At 37.5% G+C, this 23,620-nt stretch overlaps 2 protein-coding genes across 2 annotated transcripts in view; one reads left to right on the top strand and one right to left on the bottom strand.

Moving 5' to 3' along the window:
* The first annotated feature begins 175 nt into the window (after nt 1-175).
* LOC101743899 (ubiquitin carboxyl-terminal hydrolase 36) lies at nt 176-9,021 on the top strand. Its single transcript, XM_004931466.5, has 11 exons — nt 176-652; nt 1,148-1,375; nt 1,498-1,651; nt 2,280-2,454; nt 3,018-3,131; nt 3,219-3,383; nt 4,053-5,026; nt 5,545-5,734; nt 5,973-6,113; nt 6,342-6,451; nt 6,558-9,021. Exons 1-11 carry the CDS (start codon nt 382-384, stop codon nt 6,592-6,594), a joined length of 2,559 nt encoding a protein of 852 aa, XP_004931523.2. The 5' UTR covers nt 176-381; the 3' UTR covers nt 6,595-9,021.
* Nucleotides 9,022-9,346: 325 nt separating this feature from the next.
* Nucleotides 9,347-23,620, bottom strand: part of LOC101738676 (probable helicase senataxin) — a 53,488-nt gene continuing 39,214 nt past the window's right edge. Inside the window, exons 7-17 of the mRNA XM_004931467.5 lie at nt 23,347-23,579; nt 21,596-21,704; nt 20,846-21,007; nt 19,820-19,959; nt 18,287-18,406; nt 17,247-17,362; nt 15,699-15,843; nt 13,444-13,684; nt 12,534-12,693; nt 11,207-11,390; nt 9,347-10,021 (exon numbers count right to left, since the gene is read on the bottom strand). Coding sequence (XP_004931524.2) covers nt 9,878-10,021; nt 11,207-11,390; nt 12,534-12,693; nt 13,444-13,684; nt 15,699-15,843; nt 17,247-17,362; nt 18,287-18,406; nt 19,820-19,959; nt 20,846-21,007; nt 21,596-21,704; nt 23,347-23,579 — 1,754 coding nt within the window. The 3' untranslated portion in view covers nt 9,347-9,877. The remainder of the gene's footprint in view (nt 10,022-11,206; nt 11,391-12,533; nt 12,694-13,443; nt 13,685-15,698; nt 15,844-17,246; nt 17,363-18,286; nt 18,407-19,819; nt 19,960-20,845; nt 21,008-21,595; nt 21,705-23,346; nt 23,580-23,620) is intronic.

Here is a 23,620-nt window from a genome sequence, read left to right as displayed (position 1 = left end):
CTAAAAGTGGAAGCACTGCTTCAAAGTACGCTAACCTTTTTTATTGAGTCAGAACTCGTATCTGCCATCTAGTGAGTTTATTAGTTCATTAAGGCCAAAACGTTTCAAAAATGACCTCGCCGGTTCCTAAAGATGACGCTAGTTGAATGTTCTTTTTCTTTGTATGGGAGTTGCACCCCCCTGGTCTGTAGTCTTTGACATCGCATACGTGCGCGTTGATTACTTTCCTGAAAAATAAATGTTTTCGAAAACATACATGCAACTAAAAAAATAGTAAAGAAGGTTAAATCGTTATTTTACTAGCTAACAGCATAATTTTCAAAGAAGCTGAAAATGATAAATGTGATTTGTATATCGTGATAGTGCAATTTTGGAGGTAAAATGCCTGCTTCCATTTGCGACCCAGTAACGAGCGCATTGCGTTTATCTCTAACTCAAGACGATTCTCAAAGCTCATCCTTGTTGGATAGCCGTCTATATTCCTCGACTAAAAGTGTTCTTTTATCTAAGATCGACTTTGAAGAATCTGGCGACTATCAAAGTAACGTTCTTGATGGACTCAAGTCTAAGTACGTGGTTATTCGACCAAAAAAAACTATTCATGACCCTAAACCTTTTAAAAAAGATAGCGCAAGCAACAGCCAATGCTTAGGTAAGTGCAACTATTTGAAACGTTTATTCACATTTATTGTTTTGTTATCTATACGCAAGATAAGATCTAATTTGGAGGTTATAATTTTGGTTATAATTTTTGTTCAGTAGTTGTCAAAAGGGCTACGACTGCATGGTATTATACATATTTTCAAAATATAAACTTTTAGCATTGAACACCAGCTATACCGCCAGTATAATTGGAAATAATTTATAAGGTCCAGGTGTTCTTAATTTAATAAAATGTTCAAATGGTGATCCAAAAGTTCTGTAATTCTTATTACCTATATTACTTTGTTTCTGCTAAAGGTCACTTTCTTTTTCTGATCAGCCTACTCATAGGCTTGAAAAGAAATGAAATATCTCCATATATACTGTGTAGTTGTTTTGGTTTTATTTAGAATCATGCAATTACACATATCTTACAATATGTAACTGTTATTAATTTATTTTTGTTAATATCAAATAATGCATCTAATTTTATTTTTCATTTTAGAGAACAGTAAATCTGTAGAAGATGGTTTACCTAAGCCTAAAAGGATTTTGTTTCCCCTTGAAAAAGTGCAATTGGGTTGGCAGAGTCCATGGGCAGCAGGAGCTGGAATGCAAAATGTGGGCAATACCTGTTACCTGAATTCCACCTTACAGGCACTGTTCCATGTTCCTGCATTAGCTAATTGGTTGATGTCTGAATCAACTCATACTGAAAAATGTAATCAACAAGGTTTGTGTTATTATTAGTTATAAAATATTTAACCATCCAGTTAATACACTAATAATTGCCTAAATAGTAAAAACTTACATTAAAAAATTGTGATGTTCATATTTTTTACTATCTAATTACAGAGGCATGTGTAATATGCGGAATGCGTGCCAGCCTGATGGCAACACAAAAGGGTGGCGGTGCTCCCATAAAGCCATGGCAAGTTTATTCCAAACTCCGCCTTATCTGTAGACATTTGACTCCCGGAAGGCAAGAAGATGCACATGAATTTCTAAGGTCAGAAAAATTCAAAGCTATTTATAACTATGTCAAATGATTAAAATCCCCTAATAAGAAACATTGTGAATATATTGGTAATCAGTCTGTACATACAGTAGGTTAATGACAAAAAATATTTATCTCTTTCAAAAAGTGGCTTGCTGACCTGTAAAAATTGAGAATGTGTAATATCTTTTATTTACAACCCTAGTATTCTTTAATTAATCTGTGAGGACTTGAAATTCCCATGTATTTTAAAACTTTTTACAATTTACAGTTGTGCCAAAGTATAATTTAAAGAGCTTAGTAAAAGCCTTGATGCTACAATAAAACTTCAAGACAATATGATATTATATGTTAGACTCATTTTTATGCATTTGCAGTCAACTTCCTAGTTTTTGAATAACTTACTAATAAATTGCTGCTGTCTGTACTTCAATGTAATACACCCATTTATTGAAATAAGACACGTATGTACCTTAGTTCTTAGTCCTTATACCATAATAGTAGTATGAAACCTTTTCTGAAGTGCATTGAACAACCAAAAATAGCTTCAACTATTAATGAACATATAGAGCAGAAATGCAATTAGAACTATTTTTATATATTGGGTTTATTGTTTGTAAAATGTGAATGGCTATTTCAGATACTTAGTAGAAGCAATGGAAAAATGCTATTTGTTACGGTTCATAAATTCTGATAAATTGGATCAATATAGTAAAGAGACCACTCCACTGAACCAGATACTGGGTGGGTATCTAAGATCTACAGTACGCTGCTTATCCTGCCATCATTTGTCCACTACTTATCAGCATTTCCAGGTACCTTTTCTGACAAAAATTGTCTAGTCTTTAGTTTAGTTTAGTATTGTATGTTGTATTTCTACTTTAGTATTATATTGTTGTAAGTCATAACAGAATTTATTGAATTTTCGAAAATATCTATGTAGTCAATATATTCATTAAAAATAACATTCTTATATAACGCAAATAAAAAATTCCTCATGGCCTAGATAGTAGTCGTCGTCCTAGAGGATAAGACTCCTGGTGTACTCGTATCAAGCAATGCGACTATGCCAGTGTTCAAATCCACTAGGCAGGTACCAATTTTTCTAATGAAATACTTATCTTGTGTTCAGAAATTTCTTTGATCACAAAGGCGTAATAAAAATCAAACCTTCAAAATATATAATTCACGATGGTAATCCATATGATTGAGACCTCAAGTTTTAAGGTGGCTGGAGAATTTATGCTATGTTAGCCATTTAACCTTAGTAGGGCTGTGAGATTGCCTTATTTCAAGCAACAGCAAAAAAAACAGTGCATGCACTACAAATCTTATATATTTTTTTAAATACTACATATTGGTAACTTGTAATTTCCAGGATTTATTACTAGATATAAGGAAACATTCAACATTGGATGAGGCTTTAGACTCATTTTTTTCGAGAGAAAGGTTGGAAGACTTGGGTTATAAATGTGAAGCATGTAACAAAAAGGTACTTGTATAACAGTCAAATGGCATATAGACCATTAGTGTCAATTTTTTATTATTGGTACTAATGTTACTAATGTCAATTTTATAGGTATCAGCCACAAAACAGTTTTTTGTGGAGAGAGCTCCAATGGTTTTGTGTATTGCATTGAAAAGATTTTCACTGGCAGGAGGAAAACTATCAAAACATGTGCAGTTCAGGAAGAAAATAAGTTTGAATAAATATATTTATAGCAAACACTCACATCAACAGCTGGTGAGACATATTTATAAATAGCATTGAATCTATATGGCTTTATAGTAACTATTGTGTAGTACAAAGATAATTTACATGGACTTAACGGGCATTGACAATTTTTTTTTAAATAAAAGGCCATTTCAAGGAACCAGCTAGTTGATTTCAGAAAATCAATTTTAAATAAAAAATAATCTTTAATTATTTACATTCTTAATCAATAATGTTTGACATTTGTTTGTCCTCAAATATTGTATTGTTAGCATTTATTAAATGATATACTTTATTTGCCTATTATAGCCTAAATGTTTATTTGCTATGTCTATGATTCAAATCTCAGTTAGGTATGATTTTATTGAAATCCACAATACAATTTTCTAATTCAACTTAAAGCAAGATAGTACTCATGACTTGAACACTCAAGACTAATAGTCTTGTTAATTAATGTGGTGGTTATGTGATGATAACATGCCAGAAATTTCCTTAAGAAGAACTTTAGTTACCTTACCACACAGCACCACAACTACAAAGTTTCAGCTGAATTGGATTAAAGTCACGAGAAACATAGAACTAACTAACAATGAATAAGTTGAATCTAAATTAAATATAAATTTATTAAACAATTAGAAAATGTATATTTTTATTATACTTGTATTATATTTAAATACAGGAACATTTATCTTGTTTCAGTCTTATAAATTAGTAAGTTTAGTAACACATCTTGGTCCATCACAAAATTGCGGACACTACACTGCCATAGGCCAAGCACCCAATGGGAACTATTATCAATTTGATGATAGCTGTGTGAGACCTCTTCCTTTATCAGCAGTTTTGGGAACCAATGCCTATATAATGTTTTTTGAAAAAGATAATAGTAGCGAAGACATATGCACTTCTGTGGCTACGACTTCGGGTGTGATTTACGGCCCGCAACTTCCAGAAAGTATTCTCAACAGAGAAAAAAGTCCTTTAAAACTTACATTCTACAGAAACGATGAAAGGAAACCTATGCTTAATAGCACTTCCACAGAAGCTCCGAAACCGATAATTTTAAACAGTACATTGAGTAATTCCGAAAACTCTTCAAATGTCATTAATTCAGAACCTTGGGTTGTGAAACAAAACGGGGAAATAGAAAAAGTCATACAGACACCAAAAACAATTAACGGTATTGATAAAGGTCAGAAAGTTGATGATGAAAAACGGATCAGTTTTGTAATTAAAAGGCAAAACAATGAAGATGTACAGATAAAACCGAAAGCATGTAAAAGCGATTCTAATATGAAATTAGTCGCAAACAATGTAAAGGTAGCTGATCAGCCGGTTTCCATCAGCAAACTCTTAAAACCATTTAAATCTCCTCTTGAAAAATTAGAGGAACAAATGAACAAAAACGATGGCGGTGAACTTATTCAGAAAAACGATAGCTCCAGTTCAAGGTTGGTTCCTTACGACTCCGAGTCTAGTGGCGATGAACGCGGTGATCGGAACGGTGACGATCCGACCAAGAGGATCCCTGGGAAAGACGCAGGACGGAAACCGAAACCGAGCCGATGCGAGTCTCCACGGCGACTCGTTGTCACCACGAAAAGCTCCTGGACGGTGTCCAGTGAGAAAAGCGGACCCCTCCTCAGTCCCAGTTTGAACGGCGACACTAATAAAAAGTAAGTAATTCTGGTCTTTTTTACACATTAATTAAGTCGTCGTGTCCTAAAGGATAAGACGTCCGGTGCATTCGTGTTGAGCGATGCACCGGTGCTCGAATCTCAGGCGGGTATCAATTTTTCTAATGAAATGCGTACTCAACAAATGTTCACGATTGACTTCCACGGTGAAGGAATAACATCGTGAAATAAAATTCAAACCTGCAAAAATTATAATTTGCGTAATTACAGGTGGTAGGACCTCTTATGAGTCCGCGCAAGTAGGTACCACCAACCTGCCTATTTCTGCTGTGAAGCAGTAATGCGTTTCAGTTTGAAGGGTGGGGCAGCCGTACTTGAGACTTTAGAACTTATATTTCAAGGTGGGTGGCGCATTAACGTTGTAGATGTCTATGGGCTCCAGTAACCCCTTAACACCAGGTGGGCTGTGAGCTCGTCCATCCATCTAAGCAGTAAAAAAAAACTTGTGCAAATAATTTTCATAATTATTTCAAAATTGGTTTGAAAATCTCTTGCAGGGTGAAGGAAGAGCGCGGTGAGAGCTCGCAGCAGAGTCCGCACACGAGTGTGAGCAGCATGTCTCCCCTCAGCGACCGTGGCGAGCTGAGCCCGGGCGCCGTGACGCGCGCTCTGCAGACGGCCTCGCACCGCGGGTACGGCGCGCCCGTCGCCGCCTGGTCCGGCGCACACAGCGCGCTCTCCCGCCAGGTACGCTCCGCACGATACATCAAGTGTCAACCCATAGACGCCGTCACATGAACGCCGCGTAACTACGTAGATGCGATTGAGACGTAATTTGTCTAGACACGCCGGTCCTTACATTCTAACCGGAATGCACGATTCCTTCGCGGGAAAATAAGGTAAAAATAGAGCAGGAGAGGTTACAGTGGTATTATTGTCACTCGAGGTCCCCGAATCTAATTGTTTTATTAAAATTGTATTTCAGGTGTTTGAAGAAAGACGCGAGGAAAGAAAGCGAGCCGCGGAGTCGATCGACGATATGGATTGCGGTCGAGTTAAGAAAGTTAAAAATTTTCATCACTTCAATCGGTTCAATAACAATAGGAACGGCTACAATCCCTTCCAGGTTAGATTTCAAAGTTAATAATAATTTAGAATAAAACAAAGCCACATTGTTCAATATTTAAAAGACAATTCGTTGCTTGAAAGATAACAACATTCAATATATTATGCAAAAAATATAATCAGCGTAATTAATAAAAAACTGAGACATAAATAAATCTCAACAAAATAAGTCTGTAACAAAGTGGCTTTTTAAGGTTTCCAATGGTTGGTAATATACATAAAATTTCAGGAAAAACAAAACAAATTGCACTGGGGAGGAGGCAACTTTAAATATCGGAATGAAAGACGTTCGCACCATTTCAACAAGCATCACAACAATAAGTACAAGAGATTTAATAGGTAAAAATATTTGCTAGTATAACTTTGATTTTGTATTAAAAATAATATTGTAAGAAAAAATTTGAATACTAACTAATTATATTGATAAAGCATTCTATGTGGACAGGTACAGCAACGGACACCATTACCCGAGGCACCATTGACCCAAGTTATGAGTGTTGTCTTGTCACATTTGTGTATATAGGTGACACATGGACGTTTAGTTTAGTAAAATATATGAATGCCTTTAAATTTATAATTAATGTAATTATGCTTCTTGTCAGATTTTCATATTCCCGTTCTCGCTGATCACAATGTGCCGTGAATGCAGAATATCTAATGTAAACAAATTAATAACTCTATTATGTATTAGTCTAATGGGAATAAGGGAATTCTTTCGGAAATCGAAGGCGGGCAGATTGGATATAAAGAACGAAATTGAAAAAACAATATTTCTTAGTTTAGCGTAATTATAGTCTATAATAGATGTTTAGTACAATGCACGCTCACAGCTGATGCACGGGGCACGAGGTTAACTTCTCGTGGGTCGCGGGCGCAGCGGTGCGAGACGGTACGCGGCACTTCAAAGAGAACTTTTCCGCTTATGTTTTGGGAACCTTATATCCTGTATATATACTATTAAATTAATATATGTACCTACGAGTATATAAACAACGTTGAAAATGAGCATGAAGAAATGTGAAAAGTTGGATGTTACTTAATTAACGCGAACGAATTACACGTAATGACGGGTACGCTTTGCGATGTATCAGTTCAGCTATTACGGTCAAAATATATTTATTTTACTATTTAAAAGAAAAAAGAAATATAAAACATTTAAAACAATAATTACTGCCAGTTAAGCCTTTAATAGCAGTTAAAAAAACATAAAACCTCTTTAATTAAGATTATCATGTAATTGTAATTTATAAGTAGACTAGATAATATTAAAAAATAACAAAAACGAGTTGTTCGTGGCATGTTCTGCTTAAAATGCGAAATCTTTGTACATTTAACAAAACTTCTTTATCTATTTTATGGCATACGTTCATTATTTGGTTTTTGTTTGGTGTCAAAAACGTTATCGTAGTTGTATGCAATAATAGAATGAAAGCATTCTGATAACTCCACAAAAAATAAAGAGTAATCGTCAATCCATTTATATCTTATTAAAATGACCATAGTTTTTCCTTCTATTATTCTCGGTTCATATTAGGTCCATAGCCGTATAGGCGTATTTAAAATACTTAATATAGATAAATATTATTTCAATAATGCTCATTTAACTGCTCGGTCAATGATCAAACACCACATCGCACCTGACGAGGATAGAACGGACAGAAAGGCACAGGCAAAGTTCTCTATGGGGCTGTTTAATCACAATTTGAAATGATTTTCAAAATCGCCCAACGAATTATTGAATATCGCACGGTAGTGCGCCTGACATGCTATTGATTATGACGATTTTATTCAATTAATCAAAATCGACATTTATAAGTTAACTGTTTTAAAATATCAGCGCATACCGTTATCGCTGATAATTTGGAGAATATTGAAGCTGAGCTTAGAAGGGTTTTTCCTTTTCTTTAAAATAGCTTTTTGTTCATTTTGCGAGTAGAAAACACTAACATTTCGATATAGACGGGCGCCCATTGATGAACTTATTTTAGAGAATATCATGTGATTCTGTAATCAAGGAGATAATGTTTGAAATTTTAGAAGAAGCAAATTTGTTATGACATTTGCTCTTAAAACATCTAATCACTACAGTTTGGTATTTGGGCATCCAGGATAAATAATTTTTTTTTAACAGCTTATTTAACGATTTTTGGTGGAATAAAAACGACGTGTTTCGCAAATACATTTTTTTAAGAAGAAACTTTCACAGTGTGAAGTTTAATGCGTTTTCTTTTTTCAATTGATTTGTTATTGTAACTTGCTCAAGAATAGAGCACATAATAGTTCGGCAAAAGTTTATAGAAATAACTTTGGAAGTGGTATTTTATTTATGTACCGACATACAAGTATTTTTAAAGGTTGTTAAAATATTCATATAATGTGATATAGTTTTCAAGTAATAATTTAGTAATAGAGAATATTTACAAGCCAACATTGCATAGAGTTAAGCTATAGTTATGTTAAACAGTACAGAAACATTATAAAGTTTAATAATTATAATAAATGTTTTGTTCGTAACGAAATGCGTAAGGTGATGAATGAGATGTGTTATGGTTTTGTCTAATGAAATAAAACCAGTTTGAGACAAGCAAAGTTTCAAAAAATCAAACAATTAAGGAAAAAAAATGATTTAAGCATTTTCTGTTATGCCTCGTCCTGTTTGACTATCTTGTTTTTAGTTTTATAGACACTTTAATTTTTAATGAATCAATAACTAATAGCTATAATTTTTTTCTGCTGATGTACAAAAATATCTCGGTTACTTCACGTCCACTTTTTGAAATGTAAAATATATGACATTTTAAAGCAATACATGGAATTTATGTAAAATAGTTAATTTCTAATTGGCAATTAGAATGTTGCCTTCATGAAATATTCTTAAGTGAACAAAAGATAAAAGTTTACTACATCGAGTCTTGTTTTATTTGGACAATAAAAATCCTCAATATTGACAGTGGTTACCACTCTGATGTCAAATAGTCTGAATTCTTAGTTCGTCTATAAACGATCGAATTTTGGGCAATAGCAGAGTTCACACTAGACGTGCCTCTGCAAAGAATAGCGCGTGTACAGTGGCCGAACAAGCAAGAGGGGTCGTCGTACCCCCTTACGGGAGCACGGAATCCTTTGCTCTGTTTCAACGTGAAAGAAGGACAAACAAACATTTACAATATTAGTATAGATTTTCTTTTGAGGATTCGACAACAACCGTTACCATTTTTAAAATAAGATAAATAGTTTTGCTTTGGAGATTTATTGTATCTATCACATAGTACATGCTTTACAAAAATATATTTAAATACATTACAAGCTTTAAGTAAATATGGCTGAGAAAATTTTCTCATAGGTACTTCTACATACTATATTATTCAGTTATCAAGGACATATTAACTAGTAAATGCTAGAATTATAAATAAAAGAACGTTGAAGACAGCGTTGACAATGAAAGATGTAAAGTTATACACAAATGCAAACATTACTTTCTTTTACAATTTCTATATGTAGAAGTAAACTACCTACTTTCTTCGTATTAAATGTCCTTTTTTGGGTTATTTATAAATTAAATGTATTGTCCATGATATACGGCTTTGCACTAATAAAAGTATAACCAATATATGCCAATTTCATTACTTATTCTACAGTTTTTTTTTTTATAAAAAAGTTTACTTAAATACTAAGCAACAATTTAACTATCACGGGTCACTTATTTATATTTACAATAGAGTTGATAGTGAAAACAAGTGTTCGACGCAACCGATGGCGACATTCCTACCGCGGAGTTTGTAAGCACTTCAGTATTTGTTCGTCGGGTATTTGCATCACATTTCCGGGGTGACACAAAAAACTGGGAAGCACTCTGTACATATTCCTTTGTTGCGCATCTTCTATCAGTGTACGCCATTGGGGATTTTTCTGTGACAAATAAAGGCGAATCAGATGTCATCAAAATTATAAATATCAAATGAATATTTTCAATTTAATAATTGACTGCAAATTAAAGAAACTACAGTTAAGTATTATTTTATATTAAAACACAACCAAACCTTACGAAATGTATCAGTAATTTTATTGATCAATTTACTATCTGTCCTGCATATCAAGCTATAATAATTAATAAAGTGTGTCGTAGGGTATAAACAGCTACCAAAAAGCTGTGCTATTTAAAATACGATGTTTTATTGGAAAAGTTTTATTTGTCCAGCGTTGGCATTATTTTCTTACCCATAGACACAGCCCAATGAGTTTCTCGCCGGATCTTCTAAGTGGGTCGCGTTTCTGATCCGGTGGTAGTTTTTTTTTTATTGCTTAGATGGGTGGACGAGCTCACAGCCCACCTGGTGTTAAGTGGTTACTGGAGCCCATAGACACCTACAGCGCAAATGCGCCACCCATCTTGAGACATAAGTTCTAAGGTCTCAGTATAGTTATAACGGCTGCTTTTCAAACCGAAACGCATCACTGCTTCACGGCAGAAACAGGCAGGGTGGTGGTACCTACCCATGCGGACTCACAAGAGGTCCTACCACCAGTAAACATTTTGAAAATTGTTTCTGCGGAGCACTGCTCTTGCTAGGGCCAGTGTTAGCAACGCTCCCGGTTTGAGCCCCGTGAGCCCACCTACACGTGAAAGAGGAGCTGAAATAGCCTCTCAAGGATATCAGGTAGCAAAAAAAATACATGTGTGCAATTCACACGTGGTAGAAGTGAAACCTTCCAAAATTAAAATACAATTATCCTAAACGTCTTAAGTATATGTAAAATTTTGTCATTAGTAAATAATTGTAAGGTAGCGCCCTCTGTGAATTGATATTTTAATTTCACGTATAATCCTAAATTAAAATTCACTACAAGAGCTTTCATACACACGTTAGTATTAAAAAATCTCACAGATGGCGCTGTATTAAATAGTATGTATATTTCTGTCTCATTCTTTGCTGGCTTCATCCTACACATTTTTGTATTTGTGTCTCTTACCTGTCGTTTTTTCCGTTGCATCCGGTTTGAAATCACGATTCTAAAGAAGTTTTCACTTCAAAAAAAATTGACTGAATTGAAAAATTGAATTCTTGTTATATGAGACAGAGTGGGTGTAGTTACAAGAGTAGCGTGCGGGTCGAGGCAGACGAGCAGCGCGTGCCGCGCGCGGGTGAGCATGACGTTGGTCCGGCCGGCGTGCGACAGGAAGCCGACGCCGTGCGTGCGCGCCACCGACACCACCACCACGTCCCGCTCTTGCCCCTGGAAGCTGTCCACCGTGTTGACCTCCACGCCAGCCGTGCCCCTGGAAAATGTCGCTCTTGTTAATTAAATTGAATTAAATAAAAAACGAAATTTGAAGTCGTTGTGGCCTAAAGGATAAGACGTCCGGTGCATTCGTGTTGAAGCGATGCACCGGTGTTCGAATCCCGCAGGCGGGTACCAATTTTTCTAATGAAATATGTACTCAACAAATGTTCACGATTGACTTCCACGGTGAAGGAATAACATCGTGTAATAAAAATCAAACCCGCAAAATTATAATTTGCGTAATTACTGGTGTTAGGACCTCTTGTGAGTCCGCGCGGATAGGTACCACCGCTCTGCTTATTTCTGCCGTGAAGCAGTAATGCGTTTCGGTTTGAAGGGTGGGGTAGCCGTTGTAACTATACTGAGACTTTAGAACTTGTATCTCAAGGTGGGTGGCGCGTCTACGTTGTAGATGTCTATGGGCTCCAGTAACCACTTAACATCAGGTGGGCTGTGAGCTCGTCCACCCATCTAAGCAATAAAAAAAAAAAAAAAAAATCTGCTTTGGTCGAAATGCGCAACGCTGACTTGCGGTAGTGCGATCCTAGACGCTATTTATATTTTTATATTATTTGTGTCTTTTTAACACACTTTGTAACACACTTTTTGACTCAGTTAAAAATACCTAAATGATCTTAGAATATTTCATCATGTAATTCGTATTTAAATATAATTTCTAAAAAACACAATTTATCAAAAAAAAAAACTGGCAAAGCTCAGTCATCGTCTAGTAAACTTAAAACAAACAAAAGGAATCCGTCCGACGGGGGACACATTAAAGGAAAAACAAAATTGTTATTTTTATTCAATTCCGAGCATTTTCATATTTATCTATCTTTTAAACTTTCTCTGGACTTCCACAAATAATTCACGACCAAAATTAGCCAAATCGGTCCAGCCGTTCTCGAGTTTTAGCGAGACTAACTAACAGCAATTCATTTATATATATATATATATAGATAGATATATTTAATTTAGGCCAAGCGGTCCATGAACCATTACTTGAGACCATAGAAATAAAAAAAAAATCACAAAATGACTGCAGCCAGAAATCGCCCTCAAACTCCAAGCTGCGTTTATCATATTCACATACTCGACCAGATGTTGAAACGACCTTAATGATGATTAAACATTTAACCTTGCGTGAAGTTTTCGGAGGTTTTCCTTGATGAGATCTTTCTGCGCATTGTATGGCGTTATGATGGCCAGGCTGAGCCCGCGGTCTCGGGTGACGCCCGCCAGCGCGCCCGCCAGCCGCGCCACGCCCCACGCTTCCGTTTCGTTGACTCCTACCGAACCTGTCATTGAAAATAAAAATATGTTCAAAATTCAAGAATCCGATTTGTCGATGCCAAAGAAGAAAGCGGCCATTTGTTACTAATCTGATATTTCAAACATTTGTTTAGGCAAGCAGAAAGACTTAACGTTTCACATATTTATTGTAAACACGCAACGTAAGACAAACTGATTGGTCTGCACTAGTTCAACCTCGCACAGAAGCTACAAACGCTTGCGATCATTTTGGTACTTTAGTGTAGCAGTAGTCCGTGATAATGATGACGCGTCAGGACTCACCGACAACTGGTAAGGTGTCATTTCTCATACAGCCTGTTCAGTATCTTAGGATATATTTACATGACTAGTTGAAACCGTTCAATGGTAATGATTTTTTGAAGTGAAACTTCTAATGCGACTTTCAACAAGGTTGCGTTAAACGTTTAACGCTACCACATTAGAGACAGAGCGAGAGTGAATGCGTGTAGTATACCTGTTACAGGCCAGCGCGAGCGATAGCAACGAGTAGCGTCCAATATTTTAATGAAGTATTTAAAAATATATATATTTATTTTCTATCTATAATTTAAATTATATATAATATAAATGTTGAAGATGTCGCATCTCTTATACACAATATTTCCTATTACAAGAGCAATCTGATTTAAGGATGAAAAATAAAGAAAACCACAATACTACACATCGAAAAAGAAGTTTCACTTCATTCACGTGCACAAAGTTGCACGCGCACCGTTTATTTTTTAAATATTTACTCTGCGTCGTGTCTCCACTAGACACACTGACGATGCAGTAAGGCGGCACGTCGATGGGGGGTCTGGGCGCGTACACGGTGCGGATGAGGGAGTTGTAGAAGCTGCGGTTGGGGTAGTCCACGATGTCCGGGTGCATGCGGTACTGCTGGTTCAGCAGCACGACCGGACTCTCTGCCCAGTGCTCCGCGCATGACGTCAGCCGAGAGAACAGACTCTCGCCCAGCCTGTGCTCCTTGGCTCGCTGTACATTGAAATAGTTAGATTAGGATTTACTATGTATTCGAATTTACGTTCATTACATGCCGAGGAATTTGCCCGCGTGATCAAGGAAGAGTGTCAGTGTAGTTTCCAGAGTGAAGTGAAGCTTCTTTGTGCGCATGACGGTAATTTTTTTGCGGACGAAACGCAATAATAATAATATTAGAAACACGAAAATGTGAGAAGTTTTTGTTCAAAAAGAAAGAGCGATCGAGACTGACTGAGAGAAAATGAGAAAGGGCGAATGTAGCATGAAGCACATAGCCATGGAGCGACAGTAGGGAGCAAGCGAGTGAGAAAGAGAGAGTTGTACTACAAGTAAACGCAGATATTTTTTATTTATTTACGTTATCATTAGTATGTATAAAGTGTGTTAAACAGTGAGTTGAATTTATAAATAATGTTTAATTTCAGCGTTCAAAGCGTCAGTGTGTTACGATAAGCCTGTGCCAAGTGTTATGAGAAAGTTTCTACTACGTTCTAGGTTTGCACGTTCATACATTAATGCGATGGATGTTTGTGTTTACATTGCCTACGCGGTATGTGGTACGGTCTTCGATCAACAATAGTAACTAGATTTCGGGTCGGTGCATAAAATCCGTCTCGTCAAATAACAGCGCACTTGAAATGTGAGCTCTTATTTTGTTTAGTTCACTTCAAACACAGCCAATGTCAACCCGTCTCACAATACCGCAGTGTGTATTCAAAAGTTGCAAAAATAAGGCCCGAAAAAGCAATTTAACGGCCGGAGTATCTTACTTTCGGTAAGTACATGAAGTATAAACTATATTGTAAGCTTTAAACTTATAAATAATATTAAATTTTGAACAAAATTACCGATTTTTAACCACCGCTACAAATGTTGGCCAAGGCTCGGCCAACACATGGACAAACTTTTGCTTAATAGAACAGTAAATGCATGGAGTAGATTTGTGTTGTAATAATTTTTTAAAATTTGTTAGCAGCACTTCAAAATTAGTTGGTTAAAATTGGTTAATGCTGCTTTTGTGTCTGTTTGTTGGACTCTCATTAGATACTTAGCTTTCCATTTTTATTTTAGCTTTCCTAGCAATCACGTGTGCAGAATGGATCATGATTGTCGCCAGAGAAAAAAGAGATGACTTTTATAAGCCAGCTAAGAACTCCGCTTATTGACACTGGACATCTTTGCCTTCCGAGCTCACGGCTACTGAAATGTGGCCGAAACATTGTAATAAAAATACCACGCTTGAAACCGTTTAAACGTTGTTTTATTATGTGCACTGGTCGCGAAAACTTAAAAATATATATTACACAAAAACGTAACGCTAATAAAATAATAAGTAATGTATAGATACTAACAAACATACATTTCCAAAACATAAAAGTAAACAACTAAACTTTTACTTTAATTCATTAATAAATTATTTTAGTGTTAAGCGCGACTCCCTTACCTCCTGTAGTAAATAGAAATCGGCATTTTAAGAAGCAAAAATAAATAAAGCAAAACGATGTTAGTTCTCAGAGCAATTAAGGGAAAAGTTACTTTATTTGTTGCACCTTAAGATTGATTTAACATTAAAAGTTGTTTAAAATATGTCTTTTTATTGGTAAGTGACAGGAGTAATTTATTGCTTTGCTCGTTTTATGTGACGAATGATCGTAAGTATTAGATAATGTTTTGGAGATTTGTGACTTTATTACTCGGTGCCATAGTTGTTATTAGTTTGAAAGTATAAGTGTTTCAAAACTTTTTTCTCCGTTTGTTAGTAAACGAATGTAGCTATATAAGTGTATATTCACGCGGACAGTTTTTGCTTTAATTTTGTACGTATCCCTTTATCTAGTTACTATTGTTGATCGAAGGGTACGGTGGTTACTATTCCGTCATTTTGGACCAGAATCAGAACGTATTTTAACACCGAGCTAACAACAATACATATTCTTGTGCTCTTTAAGCTTAGCATAGTTTGTGACAGTGGCGATATCGTTGTACCCAAAGAGTGTGAATTTATGACCTGAGAGCAAATATATCCTGGTAGCTGTTGCGGGTCCCCGATCAGAGTAACGTGCTTGACGTCCAGGGCCAGCGGGATCAGAGTCTCGGGTTCGATAGCTTGTCCGGCTTCGTCTATTATGCACAGTGCTATCCGGTGTTTCAATCTAGAATTTTAAATACAATAAATAATAAATACTTTTTTTTAATGTTACACGCCGCCATGACTGTTCGGGACAGTTCCATCTACTGAAGGCAAAGAACAAAGTTTACGAGGTTTTTGAGATTGCAGATTCGTTTGCCGATTACGTAAAATAATCATCCAACAATATGCCATATATACCTATTTATTTAGAATTGTTTAAATTATATAATTACGTTATAAGTTGCTTTATTTTATCGACGCAACCTTCCTGATCAGAATTGATAATGTAACAAAGACAATTGACAATTGGCAGGACACATTTGACTTGTAGCCGTTAGACGCGTGAAATAATTTTTTAATTTGTCTCCGTGGAAAGCGGCAATGTGACAAACAGATTTGTCGGCTTAAAGTTCAGTAAAGTATAAATGTGACTGAAAATTGGGCCAACGAGAGTATTGTTTCAAAGAAATCGCTCGTGAGCATCAGATACGCATTCAGTTTCAAAAAATTGTTGTCTGCCTTCAGCATTTAAGTCATAGCCTAGTCGATTCGTGCAAATAGATGAATTTAAGCGAATCAAATTCATGGCAACACTCAATGATAAACAAGACGTAGATGTATTTTTAGTGGGTTCATATTTCGTGATATCGAAATCTCGCGGTAGGTACTCAAGACCACTTCTTAGCCGTGTCATATACATTGTGCGGTGCAAAAACATTATTAAAATACTAGCCGTACTCGCCCGCTTCGCTGGGCATTTAAAATTAGCATTATTATTTATTGTCATTATTATTAGGGAGTCCAACACTCATATAAATGTTAGCCTATCCATTAAGTATATGTATTTTCTACATGGATACCAAGTTTCAAGTCAATCGGATGCATGGTTCATTAGTTATAACGGAACATCCGTAAAAACCACTGTAGATTTATATATTAGTACTAGCTGACCCGGCAAACATTGTTTTGCCATATATAAGATTTCTGGGGAATTTCAAGTGTAGAAAAAAAAACTAACTTATTGTAAGTTTGTAAGTATGTGGTAAATGAGTGAAAGAGGCATGTAGCGCTGTGAACGATGAGGGAATATATAATAAAAATAACAAAACCTCATTCAACCACATAATACCTCATTATAACAAAAAAATAATGTCCAAATAAAAAAAATATGTTAGGGGGGTGGACAACCCTAATCACTTAGGGGTATGAAAAATAGATAGTAGCCGATTCTCAGGCTTACTGAATATGCATAAAAAATTTCATGAGAATCGGTCAAGCGGTTTCGGAGGAGTATGGGAACGAACATTGTGACACGAGAATTTTATATATTAGACAGATTTTTTTTTCTGTTTACAGATCATAAATTCATCATTTTCAACAAAGTTTCCCTGAGATCGTTATAGCGAAGTGCAAATGTGTGTTTACCCGCGCATCTTGTAGTTGAGCGCGCTGCCGAGCGTGGTGACGATGACGTCAGCGCCCTCCACGATGCGGCGCTCCACCGCCGCCAGCCCGCCGCCCGCGCGTCCCTTGCTCTGCAGCTAACCCAACAACAAAATATAATATACAAAAATTCTTTATTTTTAAAAACGTGTTAAAACAATTCATTGAGTGGAGTGGACATGCGAGTCTCCTTTTAAGCATGGAAACAACACTTCTCACTCGATAGCAAACACTCTTGACATGCCGCTTTTCTTTCCCTACACATTCGCTCGTAAGGGGTTATTCTCAGCTACGTGCAGACGGGTTGGTGAGCTCACGGGGCTCAAACCTGACGACGTTGCTAACACTAGCCCTAGCAAGAGCCGTAGCGGCCCTAGCTAGCGTACACTAGCGGACCGGAAACGCGACCCACTGAGAAGTACCGGCGAGAAACTCAGTGGGCTGTGTCTGTGGGTTAATTTACTCGCCGAGCCCTTCGTCGCAAGCGACGGGTTCGACGAGAACGTTGACTGGTTTTTGAGGTACTTAAAAGCACCGTTAGTGGATCGGGAGGATCCGAAATGACGTGTAATTTTGTTTAATTGATGTACTTCGCTCTTGGAGTTAGCTTTCAGTATGTTTAATTATATTATTTGAATTAAAAATACTGCCGAAATTTAACATAAATACTTTTCGTTATAGGGGTTTATTTATTTGCGAAGACGAAATCTTAGGCTTAGAGACCAACACCAAGACCTAACCACACCCACTGGTGGTAGGATCTCTTGGGAGTCCGCACGGGTATGTACCACCACCCGGCCTATTTCTCCCGTGAAGCAGTAATGCGTTTCGGTTTGAAGGGTGGGGCAGCCGTTGTAACTATACTGAGACCTTAGAACTTATTGGCGCATTTACGTTGTAGATGTCTATGGGCTCCAGTAAACACTTAACACCAGGAGGGCTGTGAGCTCGTCCACCCAACTAAGCAATAAAAAAAACGCAACACGTTCTGTATCATCTAAAATGAGATAAAAATGTCATACCGATTGGATTTTCTTCGAGAACTCGTTGATGCGTCCTTGGCAGTACGCTATTCGGCCGGCATCTTTGGCGTTCTCTATTGCAACCTTCCACATGTTAAGTTTGGCTTCTAGGATCGCTATCTGTGACAAAACACAATAAAAATGAGCGTCTGGACGACGAAAGATATCAACGTCGAGAAACAGCCTAGAGATTTTAGCCTAACTAGACTTTCTTAAAAAGAGAAAAAAGTAGAATAACTACCTATTTTGTTTTAATGAGTGGACGCCCTTAATGCCATGTTACCGGACTTCATAAGGACTTATTTTATAACTAAAAGCTGCAGATGGAAGTTAAAATGACAAAAACAATAGTGTATGTTTAAAAGTTAATTATGATAAATAAAAAAATCAGCAGAAGATCAGAGATATTCGCTTTCAGCATTTTAGCAAAGTCGTCGTGGCCCAAAGGATAAGACGTCTGGTGCATTCGTATCTAGCAATGGACCGGTGTTCGAATCCCGCTGGCGGGTACCAATTTTTCTAATGAAATACGTACTTAACAAATGTTCACGATTGACTTCCCCGGTGAAGGAATATCATCTTATAATAAAAATCAAACCCGCAAAAATTATAATTTGTGTAATTACTGGTGGTAGAACTTCTTGTGAGTTCGCACGGGTAGGTACCACCACCCTGTCTGTTTTTGCCGTGAAGCAGTAATGCGTTTCGATTTGAAGGGTGATGCGGCCGTTGTTATAGTACTCGCCAATCTTTATGTCTGCTCTGAATGTAGCCGTCGGTATGAACTTGCGCATGGTACAGTCGGGTGGACATTTCATAACCAAGTTTTTTTTGTAATTGGAAAATTAAAATTATAAAATTCAAATCTTCAGTTACGTTGTTAGATTAGCTATATCAGATTGTTTAATTACTTGTTAAATCAAATTCGATTAATGTAAATTCAGTTAGGTGAAGGGACTAAATAAAAAAAAATGCATTGGTTACGACAAAACAATATTGATCGAGGAATGATCAATAAAAATTGTAACTATAACAGTACAAATAACAATAAGAAACAATAACGATAGCAACGAGAAACAAATTAGAAAGAAGTAACAATATGAAAGTATTCTGAACGCGACGATACTGTCAGAGCTCAGCGAGTATGTTTTTTTTTTTTTTTTTATTACTTAGATGGGTGTACGAGCTCACAGCCCACCTGGTGTTAAGTAACGTAGCACTCACACTAACGCGCGGGAGGCGAGGACGCTTGCGGGTGGAAGACAGCGCGCGCGGACGGGCCCTGTCTCCAGGCCTTGCGTACATCCCGCTGATACCTGATTTTGTGTTCTGCGCAGCGTAATGCGGCTAGGTTCGGAGCTGCCATAAAACTTGGCGAGTACTATAACTATACTGAGATTTTAGAACTTATTTATCAAGGTGGGTGGCGCAATTACGTTGTAGATGTCTACGGGCTCCAGTAACCACTTAACACCAGGTGGGCTGTGAGCTCGTCCACGCTTCTAAGGAGTGTCTACAAGATGACATTCGAACCTCCTGCGCGACGGCGGGGTGGTGCGCGTGCGCGTCGTGTCGCGCCTCCTCCCGCAGCGCCAGCTGGTGCGAGCTGACGAGCTGCGCGCGCGGGTGCATGGCCTCTACGCGGCCCACGCGGACCATGCCGAACCGCTCCTCTAGAACCAAATATGCACTATTGTAAAATGCATAAGCGCATAAGAGAGGTCAAATTGTTCTTAAGACATACCAATTCTTTCTATACTTATCTTTTATTTTTTTTGTCTTTTTTCTACCTAAGCTAATGGTCTAGAGAGACCATGTCAGCGTCGCCGGGTTAGTAGGTGAGCTCACGGGGCTCAAACCTGACGGTGTTGCTAACATGAACCCTAGCAAGAACCGTGCAGATTTTACCTTCGGATCGAAAACGCGACCCACTGAGAAGATCCGGCGAGAAACTCAGTGGGCTGTGTCTGTGGGTTAATTTACTCGTCGAGCCCTTCGTCGCAAGCGACGGGTTCGACGAGGACGATGACCAGTGCTTGGGGTACCTATAAGCACCGTTAGTGGATCGGGAATCCTTATCTATATATTAATACGTAAAGCAAAAATTTTGCACCGCTTTTTACGAAAATTGCGCAGACGGAAGAGTACGAAATTTTACTACACTTATAGAGAATATAGAGATGAAGTGCAGAATATTAATATTTTTTTAAATTATGCATTAAAAATATATTAAATCACACTACCATATATTTGACACACACGACGCTCTACATGCTACTATTTTTTACTGTCAAACTTTTGTTATTGTTTGAAGTCTGTGGTCAAATTGAGAATAAATTAGTATTGTTTGTCTTTAGCGTATTTGTCTATAGCGTAGTTATGGCGAAATCTTTGATTAAATAAATATAATAGTATTTGACCATAGATCCATAATAATGTTCAAACTTATAATTTCAATTAATTATAGTCGAATTTCAATTACTGGGGGTTTAAATATTAATCTTAACATTATCGTTTTCAAAGAATTTTAGTGTTTTCACAAGAATCCATTAAACTTACCCTTCGGCAATTTTTGTCTTATATTCAATAACCTGATCACCAATTCATCCACAGCCGCATTGCTAGTTGCGCAGATCAATATTTTTCCTCTGTTTTGATGCTTTTTATTATTGCCGTCATAAAAATAGGTTTTTACTATGGCACAAATGACACTCGATTTACCTGCAAATAACGTATTAAATTTGAAATTAAATAAATAAATTTACTTTTCATAATTATAAGCACTCCTTAATTTCTTAAGCATGGTTTTAAATTTTGTGTTCTTTACTATCTAATGACGTCACGAACGAAAACCGCGTGAAATGTGTTCCTTGAAAATAGAGCGAATTCAAAATATTAAAGTCACATTTTATACCTATTATTACCATGGGTAAAAATGAAAAATAGTATTTTATTTGAATCACTTGGATTTGATAAATGTATGGATTCTATAGGTCTGTCTGGCATCTCGGCAATACTAGCTTATATAAAATACTAGCGACCCGCCCTCGCTCCGCTTCGGAAACTGTAATTTATTATTGATTTCTCCACTATTTAATGGATGTTATTATACATATAAACCTTCCCCTTCAATCACTCTATCTATTAAAAACCGCATCAAAATCCGTTGCGTACTTTTAAAGATTTAAGCATACATAGGGACAGAGAAAGTGACTTTGTTTTATACTATGTAGTGATATCTAAGTATATTTAAACTATTCCTAATGTTTAAAATTACACGTGGAAAAGTTGTTGTAAAAGAAATATTACCCGTTCCCGGAGGGCCTTGTATCATTTGCAGACTTGGACGTTCACTCATCGCAGACGAAACGGAAGCACAGACTGCTGTTTGTTGACTATGATTAAGCGTCTTCATCCACTACAGACATAATTATTTAGTAAAAACAAAACTATTTTTATATTCATATTTAAAAAAATATATAACCCAATAACAATAAAATTTACAAAATAAACAATGATGTTTAATAAACAACCAAATTTTTTTTTTTTAATCGTCATAAATGCGATGTCATTGCCAAGTGGAGCCCATAGACATCTTAAAAGGATTGTTATTGAGATTGTAGGTCTAGTCGAAGTCGGTCTAATAAGGTCGAAGTCTATATTATATGGTAAATCAACTACCCCCTTGCAGGCTGGAGTCATGGTCCAGGCGGCTGGCCGATCCTTCGGCTGGTCGTAGGACTGTCGAGGCGATTCGCCCGATTCTTGTGGATTGGGTGAATCGTGACAGAGGACGCCTCACTCTCCGGCTCACGCAGGTGCTCACTGGGCATGGTTGTTTCGGTGAGTTCCGACGGCAGAGTGCCACCATTGTGGTTGCGACTTGGACAGGGCGGAGCACACGCTCGTTGCTTGCCCCGCATGGGAGGGGTGGCGCCATGTCCTCGTCGCAAAAATAGGAAACGACTTGTCGTTGCCGAGTGTTGTGGCATCGATGCTCGGCGACGACGAGTCGTGGAAGGCGATGCTCGACTTCTGCGAGTGCATCATCTCGCAGAAGGAGGTGGCGGGGCGCGTGAGAGACGCACAAGCCCGCCGCCGTCGAGCGGGGGCCAGGGAGGCGGATCTCGCCCAAGCCCTGTCCCTCTAAGTGTTTCGGGTCCCGCTCATATGTCGGTCTGGGGCCCGGCGAAGGGGGGCTAAGAAGACGACGTGCAAGCTGCTCTGCACGCGTTTTACGCAAGAGCATCCGGGTGATGGAAGGCCGGCTATCCTCGACCCACGCTGGTTCTGACCCAGCGGGGTATTTCGTAGGATAACCCATTCAAACCGGCGCCATCTAGGCGGGCTTCGGACAGCCTGCCGACCGAGAGGGCTGGTGGTCGTGGCACCGACGATCGCTGGCCTGGCGTCCCGAGGGGGAGGGTGATGAGAGAGATGTGCTCCGCACTAAACGATTCACTTTCCTCCCTTTGCCTCTTCATGAGTTCTGTCTCATGCGAGGTTTGGACGTTGGTTGTTGAGCGACAGGAGGTTTTAGTCGGTTCGACTCCGACATGCCCCACCCTCCATCTCCAGTGGAGGGTGGGAGTCCGGCGATTTCACCTTGACCAAAAAAAAAAAACCCCTTGCAGACCAAATGGTGGTAACTGTACGTGTTCAAAATACGTCCTACCACCAGTGGAAATCGTCTAATACTTTGTTGGTTTATTGCAGCGGTCGGGGAACTTTTTTAATTATTACCCCAAAATATTTTTGTGTAAGTTGATATTACCCCATGGCGAAGAACAAAAAGAACGATAATATATACTTTTTACTCACAAAAGTATCATTTTTACCCCCCAAAATTTCATTTTACCCCATTTGGGGTAATTTGCCCAGGTTCCCCACCCGCTGGTGTTGAATCAAAATGACAAATCTACTAGTTGGTAAGTAAACCAATAACGCACAGTAGATGGCGTGCTTGTCGTTTCTAAAAGAGTGCATTTCGTAACATATAGTAATTACGTTAATCTTTAAAGCAAGTGTGGCCACTAGTAAATATTTAATTTGATTTTAACCTGTAAATTCATGTCCACTGTAGACTCAACCTTAGCAAAATGACTTGGTTCTGGATTCAATATGGTGCTACATAATGGTGAACTTGCTAAATAATCCATCGCTTCAAACAGCAACAATTCTTTTGTAATTGAAGTTAAAGGTTTGACAATTATATTGTCGCCTTGTTTAAAGATATTCGTTTTATCAGAGTATTTACCCTGCAAGGATATACAGAAAAATGAATGTGTTTTACCTGAAAAATAAAAGTTTAGCTAAGCTTTTTGTTTATAATGT

This window comes from Bombyx mori, chromosome 11 (genome assembly GCF_030269925.1).
Source record: "Bombyx mori chromosome 11, ASM3026992v2".
Classification (NCBI taxonomy): Eukaryota; Metazoa; Arthropoda; class Insecta; order Lepidoptera; family Bombycidae; genus Bombyx; species Bombyx mori.
This window is presented reverse-complemented; position numbering and strand designations above follow the sequence as displayed.